This window comes from Microtus ochrogaster, chromosome 7 (genome assembly GCF_000317375.1).
Source record: "Microtus ochrogaster isolate Prairie Vole_2 chromosome 7, MicOch1.0, whole genome shotgun sequence".
Lineage (NCBI taxonomy): Eukaryota > Metazoa > Chordata > Mammalia > Rodentia > Cricetidae > Microtus > Microtus ochrogaster.
In genome coordinates, this window is record NC_022014.1 from 59,250,153 (window position 1) to 59,261,807 (window position 11,655).

General features: G+C 46.6%; 2 protein-coding genes across 4 annotated transcripts in view; both read right to left on the bottom strand.

Annotated features, from left to right (window-relative positions):
* Positions 1 to 11,655, bottom strand: part of Tex2 (testis expressed 2) — a 70,756-nt gene that overhangs the window by 27,426 nt on the left and 31,675 nt on the right. For both annotated transcript variants that reach the window (XM_005350416.3, XM_005350415.2), the window contains exon 5: positions 3,033 to 3,179. In XM_005350416.3, the coding sequence (XP_005350473.1) occupies positions 3,033 to 3,179 (147 nt within the window). The remainder of the gene's footprint in view (positions 1 to 3,032; positions 3,180 to 11,655) is intronic.
* Positions 3,746 to 5,210, bottom strand: LOC101983046 (developmental pluripotency-associated protein 4-like). 2 transcript variants are annotated; one of them, XM_005350413.2, is made up of 2 exons: positions 4,844 to 5,210; positions 3,746 to 4,687 (listed from the first exon to the last, which is right to left on the bottom strand). In XM_005350413.2, the coding sequence occupies exons 1-2, from the start codon at positions 5,041 to 5,043 to the stop codon at positions 4,159 to 4,161; spliced, it is 729 nt and encodes a 242-aa protein (XP_005350470.1). In that variant the 5' UTR covers positions 5,044 to 5,210; the 3' UTR covers positions 3,746 to 4,158. The 2 variants fall into 2 exon arrangements, with proteins under 2 accessions (XP_005350470.1, XP_005350469.1); XM_005350412.2 differs by having other exon boundaries at positions 3,746 to 5,210.

Genomic DNA, 11,655 nt, shown 5'->3' on the forward strand with positions numbered 1-11,655 from the left:
TTTCTTTCTTTCTTTCTTTCTTTCTTTCTTTCTTTCTTTCTTTCTTTCTTTCTTTCTTTCTTTCTCTTTCCTCTCTCCCCGCCCCCCCCTTCTTTCTTTCTTGACAAGGTTTCTCTGTAGCTTTGGTGCCTGTCCTAGAACTAGCTTTTGTAGACCAGGCTGGCCTCGAACTCACAGAGATACGCCTGCCTCTGCCTCCCAAGTGCTGGGATTAAAGGTGTGCTGGTGGATTTGTATTTTCTTAATCTTCAATTATTTTAGTGTAAGGGCTCTCTGTCTCTCTGTATCTCAATGTAACCCTGGTTGGCCTGAACTCATAGAGATCTGCCTGTCTCTGCCATCCAATGCTAGATCCAAAGGCATGTGCTACCTTAGCCAGCTTAGCCGAAGATTTAAATTGATAGCTAGTTATCAATCTCTACCTATTCATTGAGTAACCAATACTTAATCTGTACTACCACCTTTAAATATGAGATTCCCACCACACTGGAATCTACATTGTAATGTTTTCTGCCAGCATTAAACTTTTTAATATTTTGGAGCCTGTCCTGGAACTAGCTCTTGTAGACCATGCTGGTCTCGAACTCACAGAGATCCACCTGCCTCTGCCTCCCAAGTGCTGGGATTAAAGGCGTGCGCCACCACCGCCCGGCTCTTTCTCTGTTTTTTATGGGCTTTGTTTTGTTGTTTTTGAGGCAGGGTCTCATCATGTAGGCCAGGCTGGCTTTGAATTTGCCTCGTGCTTCAGCCTTCTGGGAGCTGAGGCTGTCAGTCATGCACCACCACGCTTGGCTATGACATGGCTTTATAGTTCACAAGTCCTTCCTTGTTTTCTCCCAGCACAAGCCTATTTTTTTTTTATTATGTATACAACATTCTGCCTCGATGTATGCCCGCACACCAGAGGAAGGCGCCAGATCTCAGTACAGATGGTTGTAAGGCATCATGTGGTTGCTGGGAATTGAACTCAGGACTTCTGGAAGAGCAGCTAGTGCTCTTAACCTCTGAGCCATCTCTCCAGCCCATGCCTTTTTTTTTTTTTTTTTTTTTTTCTTAAAGAATTTTCAAGACAGGGCTACTCTGTGTAGCTCTGGCTGTCCTGGAACTCATTCTCTAGACCAAGCTAGCCTTGAAACGGGAGATCCACCTGCTTCTCCCCCAAGTGCTGGGATTAAAAGTATGAACTACCACCATCAGGCTTCCTAGCACAAGTTTAATTATGAGTATATTTTTCTAGTTGCATGTTAGACGATATTTATAAAAAATTAAGATTTTTTTTGATGAAACACAAATCCCACACAGAGGTTGCAGCTGGCCAGATGTGGATTTGCTGCTTCCATGGTGATCTCTACAGCAGGCTCTCTGCAGAAAATGTGTCTTTCAGAACTCAACTCAGCTGCAGAACTTAACTCTGGGTTTTTGGGTTTTTTGTTTTGTTTTTTTTTTTTTTAATTTTTTAATTTTTATTTTATTTTATTTTTTTTGGTTTTTGGAGACAGGGTTTCTCTGTGGCTTTGGAGCCTGTCCTGGAACTAGCTCTGTAGACCAGGCTGGTCTCGAACTCACAGAGAGTTTTGTTTTTTGTTTTAAATGGGTAAGGGTTACAGACAGGAGGTCATTTTTTGGTGATGAATACAGTACCTAATCAATGTTTGAGACAGGGTTTCATGTGGTCCAGCTGGCCTCAAACTCACACTATTGCTGAGGATGACCTTGAGTTTCTGAGTCCTGCCTCCACCTCTCAAACGCCTGGACGCCACCGTGACAGAACCTAGAGTTTCTTGAGTGGTAGGCAAACACTGTATCACCTGAGCTATAAACATGTCTGGCCCTAGGTCACACTTTTCTGAATTGATCTAATCCCTGTCTTAGACAACCTTCCCTGGCCCAAAACCATCAATGTGAATGTGGTTCTCTTCTCTCCTCTCTCTCTCCTCCCCCCCGCCCCCCACAGGGTTTCTCTGGGTAACAGCCCTAGCTATCCTGGAACTAGCTCTTGTAGACTAGGTTGGCCTTGAACTCACAGAGATCCACCTGCCTCTGCCTCTGCTAGGATTAAAGGCCTGCACCATCACCACTCAACCAGCCTCTTTTTCTTTACTGGAAAGCTGGGGAAGGGCAAAGACTTGTCTGTAGAAAACAACCAAGCAACCAGAGGAAGAATCAAAACCAAACTGAAGCTGCTTTGTGTCCACATCTTTCTTTAAATCTAAGTTTACCTTATTCTGAAGTTTTCTTGACCGGGAGGTCTTGAACTCCCTGAGAACACATCACGTCAGTGTATGCTCTTCTATGATGATCCATAGGTTTCTGCTTCTCAAAGGAACTTATGGCCCAAAATGCTGCAGAGCTGCTGATGTAGGCTCCTGATCATGGGACTCTCGGTGAAGACTCAGGGACCAAAGTGCTCTTCCTGGGCCTTCAGCAGGCCAAAGACTTGCTTTTTGGGACCACCCTACGTCTCTGATTGGCAAACGTCCTTTAATGGCAGTCATGAGGAATCCTTCAGTAAAGCTTAAACTCACTTTCAAGAAGACCTGGCCCAACACTAAGAGTATTCCTTCAGCAAAGAGAGAGTCCAGTACAAAGAGACATCTGGCCGGAAGCGACAGTCAGTGGCGAACTCATTTAGAGTGAGCACTCACTGTCCTAACTGAGAGATGGAGGGCAGCTGAGAAAGGGTCCTACAGAGTTCAACATTTTCATGTGGCTTGGCCCACTGCAAAACTGGGCGGACAGTTTAAGTTGTCTCTAACTCAGATCCGCTACAGGAGTTCCTATTTTCCTAAACAAGCTCGGGAGGACCACCTAGGGAGGATAATGACATAGCAACCCTAGAAAAAGCAATCAGGACAGCTGACTCAGTCCCCAGATACTTAGTCACAGATCAAGGTCAGTTTATGATCCAGGTCAAATGTGCTGTGCCTGTGCGGTATGCTTAAACCAAGGTGTGTTTGCATGTAGGACCTAAGGGGGCAGAACAACCAGAAATGAAGTGGGGAATCAGAGGCCTCTCATATGAAAAGCGATACCTTAATTTTGCTAAGTTTCATCTGGATTTTCTTCGACACTAGATCAGACCAGTATTTCTCGCCTAAGAAGTCCCAAAATATTCTTCCAAGCAAGGCATTCACCCAGGCTTCTTGTTCTTCCTCCTCAGAGGGTGGGGCTTCTGGCAACTGGCAAAAGAAAAGACCAAAATTAGCTGTCAGACAACTGGAGACCCAGACAGGTGCTTATTTTCATAAAGCCTCTGAAGGCCCCGCCTGTAGAAACGGAACACGTGACCTGTGCATCTTCCCTATAAATTACAAGTCCCACACCGTGCTGGTGAGCGAGTAAAGGAGAAACAAAATTGGCTGTTGCAGCTGCAACCTTCTTTGTCTACTTTCTGCTTTTCCAGCCTCCTATGATTGAGCTAACACTCCACAGCTTAGACAACTTGTCCTGCTTGTGCTTCCCCTCCCTGCTAACCTGATGTAACGAGCTATCAATCAAAGCCCGACTATCTTTCTCCCAGCTAGGCTGGGGCCTGCAACTAACTGTCAAGTACATCCTTGACCGGGAGGAAATGAGTTTCCAATAACCAGGACGGACGCAAGCTCAGCCAGATCTGGGCAAGGTCAAGACATTCTTTTTTTTTTTTTTTTTTTTAAGCCAAAAACCAGATTTGGTTTAATATTGCAACAATAGAAAATAAACCCAAGCACTACACACTAACAAACATACTACAAACCCAGGAAAGGGGACATGCAGAGGCTACAGTCATATGCTAAATCTTTACAGGGGACCTCAGAACTGCCTATGACCCCGTTGTGGCGGTGGCAGTACAAGCAAGTACTATATCTGGAGATGCCCAGTTCCCACCCCAGCAAAACCTTATTTTCACACAACAGTAAAAGGCATAGTCACTTAAGAGTATGCAGTCCTCACAAGGAAGAGGTGGACCTGCTGCGTTTTGGTGGCTTCACTGGCTCTTTTTCCAAGCTGCTAGTACTACAGCAACAAATAACAAACAAGGTCTCATGGCTTCTGGCTGATCCGGGCACCTTCAAGGGGACAGGTGTGAATTCCCATCAGTCTCAGACTTGGCTGCAGTTCGGTATCTCACTCCAAGGAGTAGGTAATGACAGCAGCTACTCACACCTGAGATTCCCTTTATCCTTGGAGGCTCTTATTGAGGATCCTGTTCTTGTGAACACAGGTGGGGCACAGCATGTTATCCTCCAGGTATGGGGGCAGAAAGGTGCAGGCCGGCAGCAGGAAGAGGGCAATCACTTTCCCCTTTTTCTCAGGTACCCAGGCTTGTCCAGCGTGGAACTGAAGCCGAACCCAACCTCTTGAGTCTGCTGGAAGGCTTCTCCCATGGACCACACACCACAGATCCCCGTACGTCTCGGGTGTTGTAATGGACTGCAGGGCCTCGTTCTTGTTAGCATTGGCTGCAATCCTCGACCAAGACGCCAACACTGCCTCAGAGGCGGTTGTGGTCACAACCGTTGTGCTGACCTCTTCATAGAGGACAGGAGGTTCAGTAAGGGCGGACATCTGCTCCTCGGGTACAGGGACCACTTCAAGAGGCACTATCACCTGAGGACAAGACTCTTGTCCCTCCTCCGTCTTCAATTTTTTTCGACACATCTTCACCCTGGCCTTTCTCGGCGTGTCAGGAATGTTCTCTAATTCAGTCATTTGTTTGGGGTAAGAACTTGCAAGGAGTCGTTTGTAAGTCTCTAATTTCTGGCCTTTGCTGCTCAGCTTCTGCTTCTTGCACCATTCCCGCAAAATGTCTCGATGAATCAGGTTCACTGGGGGCAGATAATCCGGTAGAGGAGGAACTGGTATTTTCCTAGGAGTGGGTTTTGGAGTCTCAGCATCTCCTGCTTTCTTGTTTGATTTACAATTGTCCTCTTTTGCTGTCTTGTTTGCTCTTTTTTTCTTTGCAGGGGGCTTTGCAAAGGATGTGCTCGGTTGACTAGACATCAGGCAGTCCACTTCTCTTGGCTCTCCTGTGCTGCTCAACTCGTTTCCAGCATCCTCCATCTTCGAATTAGATGAAACCGCCGAAAGAAAATTCTCCCACCTTCCACATGACCTCTGGCCTCAGGCAGCTTTTAGAAATCTCGGTCAAGACATTCTTACGGTGCTTAAAAATGCTGACATTCACATGGCTGTACCTCTGAGATAGAAACTTAGAAGAAAGAGTCTGGTGACCCTGAAATCTCTCAGGATGTGACAAAGAGAGTAAAGACCACAGGGATGGATGAGAGCACGGCACTCAGGACAGATGTTCACCCCAGCCCAGCAAACACCCTCATGCCCACCCCCCTACCCACACACAATCTGTCAGAAACATCTGCTGTGACCAGTGGGTAAGCAGTTCTGTCTCCAACTTCCAGGGCTAGTCGCTAGACTATGGAATCCAGCCTAGGGTGGGTCAGTGGTGGGGGTGGAGGAGAAAGGCAAGCAGCAGCAGCTATGAGGGGACCCTGAGGTTTGCTGGCGAGCATGTGCTGGTGGGCTCAGCACTTACAAGGGGCAGCACTGGTGCTGTTAACCATGGTCACACACAGGCCAATAGCAGGCACCTTAGACCACCACACTCGTGCGTCACAATACCCCAGAAAGACAGGAACCCTGCTTCCATTTGAGGAATGGTCCCTAGTCCACGACTGCAGCCTGACTCTGTCACGAGGAGAGAGGGGTCAATGTCCCGCCAATGAGACAGACATTTGCAGAGGTATCTGAATTAGACCACAGCCTTATGCAGAAAAGCAAACACCTGAAAGGAAAGATCAAAAGATCTCCAAGTACAGCATCCTGAGCACTGCTCGCATTTTCCCTTTGTGGTTTATATAGACACATCGGGCTCCACACACTATGCTCTTCTCTTTCATGCTTTGTGCCTATGTGCATGTGCCACCATGACCTGTTCTGTGCAATGACTGTCCCACCTGGCTATGTGCCTAGGCCAGTGGCATGGCACACAGGTCATTAGGTGCCAAGGATCTGACCTTGCAGGTCTGACTGGTTGGGAGAACCCCCAAGGTCTTTGTCAGGGGACAATTCTGAAGCCGGGACTTAGGGTCTGACCCACATGAGCCACACAGACTGCTCAGCCCCCATGCCATATCCCAGCTGTGCCAGTTCTCTTTGGGAATGCGGGAGTGGAGAGCTCACTTCCATTTCCCAGTAACACATCAGCATCTAGGACATGTTCTAAACGCCTCAAATCTGGGTGTTCAAGGCCTTTCTTATGGATGTCAGTGACTCATTAAAAACAAGTGGGCTGGAGGGGCAGCTCAGCTAAGAGAATTTGCTGCTCTCCAGAGGATGCACTCTAGGCCTCCACACCCACTGGAGGCTCACAACAACCTTCACCATCATCTGACACCCTCTTCTGACCTCCACGGGCACCCCACACACATGGCATTCACACATACACATGCTAATAAAAATGTTTAAAAACACCCTTGTTCAAAATTGATAAGTGTTAGCTGGGAGGTAGTGGCGCACGCCTTTAAATCCCAGCACTCAGGAGGCAGCGGCGGGTGGATAGAGGAGGCAGATCAAGTTCTAGGACAGCCTGTTACACAGAGAAAGCCTGTCTTGAAAAAATGAAAGATACACTGACCCTTACATTTTAGAGATGACTCTACCTCACTCTAGAGAATTCTATGTGTACTTCCCTAGCGTGACATGACCTTAGATATTAACCAAGACATTTTCCACCACCAAGATCTGGATGGAAGGATAAAAGCTGGCTTAGGCAACTTCTATTTTTTTGTTTTTTTGAGACAGGGTTTCTCTGGGTTGCCATGGAACTTGCTCTATAGACCAGGCTGGCCTCAAACTCACAGAGATCTGCCTGCCTCTGCCTCCTAAGTGCTGGGATTAAAGATATGTATCACCACCATCTGGTGGCACCAGCAACTTCTTAACTATACCACAAGTGTGCGTGCATGTGTGTGCACATGTGTGTGTCCTTACTCCCCATACACAAACACACACACACCTTGAGCTACCATCTTCAGGCCAAGAGTAACAGGTGCAACACATCTGAGGTTTACCCTATCAGATTGTCTGTGCAAGCTCTTGAAGAAACATCACATGCCTGTGGAAAATGGCCCCCAGGCTACCCAGGCAAAGTCAAACTACTACCCACGTCAGACCCACATCATTTTTAGTCTTGTGAGCTACATAGAAGAGGAGGTTACCTTGTCCATTCTCAGGAGGGAGCACGTGCCCTCTTTCAGCCTTTCTTTATAATGCTCCTCTTCACAGGAAACAAATTCCACCAAAAAAGCAGCAAAAAACAAAGACTATTTCACAATGACATCCAAGCCAGTGGCATATGATGTGGCAAAACGTCTGAAGGGAATTGACAAGCAAGTCGTTTTTCCTTCCTCAGCTCCTGTAGCTAAGGCAGGCCTCCACAGGAGCTGCAGAGTACTGACAACACATCAAAAGGGCTTCACCAATCTGGACTCCACAGCCTGAGAACGCATTCGCAATGACTGTCATAAAATCTGAAAGCTGAATGAATAAATGTGCATACACTTCCTAATGCTGCTGTGGCTGCAGGGAGAAACGTGAGGAGAACGCCCACTGTGCTGCCTCCTCCCTCCACACAGTTAGGAAGGGTACTCTCCCAAGCACAGCTTCCAAAGATAATGTCTGGGGACGCCGACATTGCCATGATGAAGCAAGGACACTGAGACTGTCTGTGTAGCTCGGATGGAGTCCTGTATTTAAAACGAACTTCTATGCTCAGTGTGGCACAGATGGACTCCATTTTAAGGGAGGCTAGGGGTACCTTTCTGCTCAGAGAGAAAGCACGCAGGGCTGCTGTCTCAATCAAGGTGGCACATGTGACATGTGGCAGCCTGGCCCAGACACAGCAAGACACTTTCTTCATGCTTGTGTACTTGTTTCTCCTGATTTTAAAACAATGCATATTCATTATAGACCACACACATGATCTCTCTTCCCAGAAAGAACAGAAACATTTTCACTATATTGTATTTAATCACCCCCCCCCCAACCCCGCCACTGCCCTCATACACCTTAAAGGCCCAGGATGATTTCAAACTGCAATCCCTTCAGCCTCCTGAGTACTAAGATTACAGACACACATTACTGAGCCCAGTTTTAGTCTTTTTCCAGGGTATCAGTAATGTAAAAAAGGTAAGTAGCAAGCATGCCCCTGTAATCTCAGCACTTGGAGGCAGAGGCAGGCACATCTCTGAGAGTCAAAGCCCAGCCTGATCTATATTGTAAGTCCCAGGCCAGTCTGGGCTACACAGTGAAACCATGCAGTCTGGCTCCCCTCTACCTACCTCCCAAAAATGTTTGATAAGACAAAGTCTCGTGTAGCCCAGGCTGGCCTGGAACTCATCCTGTAGCTAAGGCTGGACTTTGACTTCTGATTCTCTTGCCTCCATCTTCCGAGTGCTAGAATTACAGGGCTGTGACACCAGGCCTGACCGATGTATCAATACCACACTTTCATTTAAGGACACTCCCTCCCTGGAGACAGGGTTTCTTTATGTAACAGTCTTGGCTGTCCTGAAACACAATTTTCATTACTTTTAAAATTTTGTGTGTTTAGGTATGGATACTCAGGTGCCCAAACAGGCCAGAGCCCTGGAAGGCCAAAGGCGTTGGATCCCTCTGGAGCTGAAGTTACAAGCAGTTGTCAGGGACTGAATTTGGGTCCTCTGCAGCAGTGTGCACTCTGAACTGCTGAGCCATCTCCCCAGACCCCATATGTTTTTCTTCAAAATTTCTATCCAGATCCTTGGCCTATTTTAAAAATTAATTTTGTGTATATGAGTGTTTTGTCTACATGCATGTCTGTGTACCATGTTCATGTCTGGTACCTGTAGAGGCTTAAGATCCTCAGGAATTGGAGTACAGACAGCTCTGAGCTGCCATGTGGATGCTGTGACTTGAATCCGGGTCCTCTGGAAGAGTAGCCATTGTTCATAACTCTAGAGCCATCTCTCCAGCTACCTGATTCATTTGGTTTGTGTGTTCATGTTCATGTGTATACAAACACGTTTGTGAAAGCCAGAGGCGTTCTCTGGATGCTGTCCCTTAGGCTTCCCACCTTATTTTTTGAGACAAGATCTTTCCTTGGGCCCTGAGACACACTGGGTAGGCCAGAATGGCTGGTCAGTGAACTGAGAATCCACCTGTCTCTGTCTCCTCGGGGCTGGGATTACAAGCACATGCCACCATATCTGGCTTTTTTTTTTTTTAAATTTATTTATTTATTGAGGATTTCTGCCTCCTCCCTGCCACCGCCTCCCATTTCCCTCCCCCTCCCCCGATTAAGTCCCTCTCCCTCATCAGCTTGAAAAGCCATCAGGGTTCCCTGACCTGTGGGAAGTCCAAGGACCGCCCACCTCCATCCAGGTTTAGTAAGTTGAGCATCCAAACCGCCCAGGCCCCCCCAAAGCCAGCACGTGCAGTAGGATCAAAAACCCATTGCCCTTGTTCTTGAGTTCTCTGTAGTCCTCATTGTCCGCTATTACAAACAATGCTGCTATGAACATAGTTGAGCATACAACAAAAGTATATGCTCAACTATGTTCATAGCAGCATTGTTTGTAATAGCCAGAACCTGGAGACAACCTAGATGCCCTTCAATAGAAGAATGGATGAAGAAAGTATGGAATATATACATATTAGAGTACTACTCAGCAGTAAAAAACAAGAACTTCTTGAAGTTTGCGTACAAATGGATGGAAATAGAAAACACTATCCTGAGTGAGGTAAGCCAGACCCATATCTGGCTTTTTTATGTGGGTTCTGGGATTCAAATTCATGTCATCATGATAGCAAGCAAGCACTTACCATCCAAGCTTTCATTCTACTCCTCTTTACACATGTATGTGTGTATACAAACATGCATGTGTGTATATAGAGCCCTGAGGTCAACAATGGGAATCTTGGCCTCTTCTCTACCTTATTAGTTTATAAAGATTTATTTCTTAATGGGTTGCATGTGTGTGCGTGTATATGGGGGAACACTGAGCACGAATGAGCTACCAACTGAGGCCAAAGGGCCTTTAGCCAGCTAGAGCATGGCAAATATGGCTCTGGCAGGCCTTGCCCTTCTCCCCCATTCCCTCTGCCTTGCTAACAGCCATTAGATTCCTAAAGCTAGCCGCCAAGGTCCATTCCCTTATTTGACCACTTTCTCCTCCTGAGGCTGACCACCAAGGTCCAACTATCAAAGTATTGAAGTCCAGCAATCAAAAGCCCCCTTTGGCTCACCTAATTAGCATGTCTAATTAAAATTAAACACCTCATCCTAACACAGGTTTTCCCCTTGTACCTTTATAAACTGTCATTTGCCTATGGGCCACATCTGTCCCGTCGACCCAGAGGCAGTCCTTTGTCCTCCTCCCCACTGCTGGACAAATACCCCTTCCCCTCAGCCTCTATCTCCTGTCTTTGTCTCCTATTCCCTGCCCTCTGCCCTTCTCCTTTGTGCTGAGAACTTGGTCTTGGGGGTCCTGGGCCGATTCCTACAGCCTAATTTACTTTTCTTTGGTTGTTTGCTTAAGAACCTTCATTTTTCTCTTTTTGCTTTGTTAAATTCTTTGTTTTTTTTTTTAAAAATATTTCTTATTGTTTATTTACTTTATTTTATGTGCACTGGTGTGAAGGTGTCAGATCCCCTGGAACTGGATCTTCAGACAGTTGTGAGCTGCCATGTGGGTGCTGGGAATTGAACCCGGGTCCTCTGGAAGAGCAGTCAGTGCTCTTAACCGTTGAGCCATCTCTCCAGCCCCTCGTTAAGTTCTTTGAAGCAGGCTTGAACCCATGTTCTTCTCTCAGTCCCAGTGTGCACCCGCATGCCCTGCTAAGGAGGTGTCATCTAACTCAAAAATTTACTTCTGCAGAGTTTATTATTTACCTTCAGGTTGTGACCATCGTGAGGCAAATCTGCAGGAGTGTGAGGCAGGAGGTCAACTTGACTCTTCTGCCTGAGGACATTTAATTGTTCCCACATCATTTACTAACTCCTGTAACTCCCTGGAATCAAATCTGGGGCATGTGTGCAGCCAACCTGCAGGGTGTCACCCCCACCCCATCTCCTGAGACACCCATAAACCAGAAGTAGTAATACCCCACCTGGAGACATTTGAAAAGAATTTTTTTTGAATTTTGACTTATGTCACCTAAAACCAGACATTAAACATCTAGAAACTAGTGATGTTTTATAACTCAAATGCACTTTAATAGCTTTCCAGTTGTTTCTATACCAAATTTTCTGATCTTATTTTTATTTTGGGTAAGAGTTAACTGGCAGTAATGTTTTTTTGTTTGTTTGTTTGTTTGTTTGTTTTTCGAGACAGGGTTTCTCTGTGGCTTTGGAGCCTGTCCTGGAACTCCCTTTGTAGACCAGGCTGGTCTCAAACTCACAGAGATCCGCCTGCCTCTGCCTCCTGAGTGCTGGGATTAAAGACGTGCGCCACCACCGCCCGGCAACTGGCAGTAATGTTAAGAACTGTTTCAGTCATAAGGCTAGCCTGTGGTCTGTTGCAAAATATTTCTTTTTTTTTTTGTTTGTTTGTTTTTCGAGACAGGGTTTCTCTGTGGCTTTGGAGCCTGTCCTGGAACTAGCTCTGTAGACCAGGC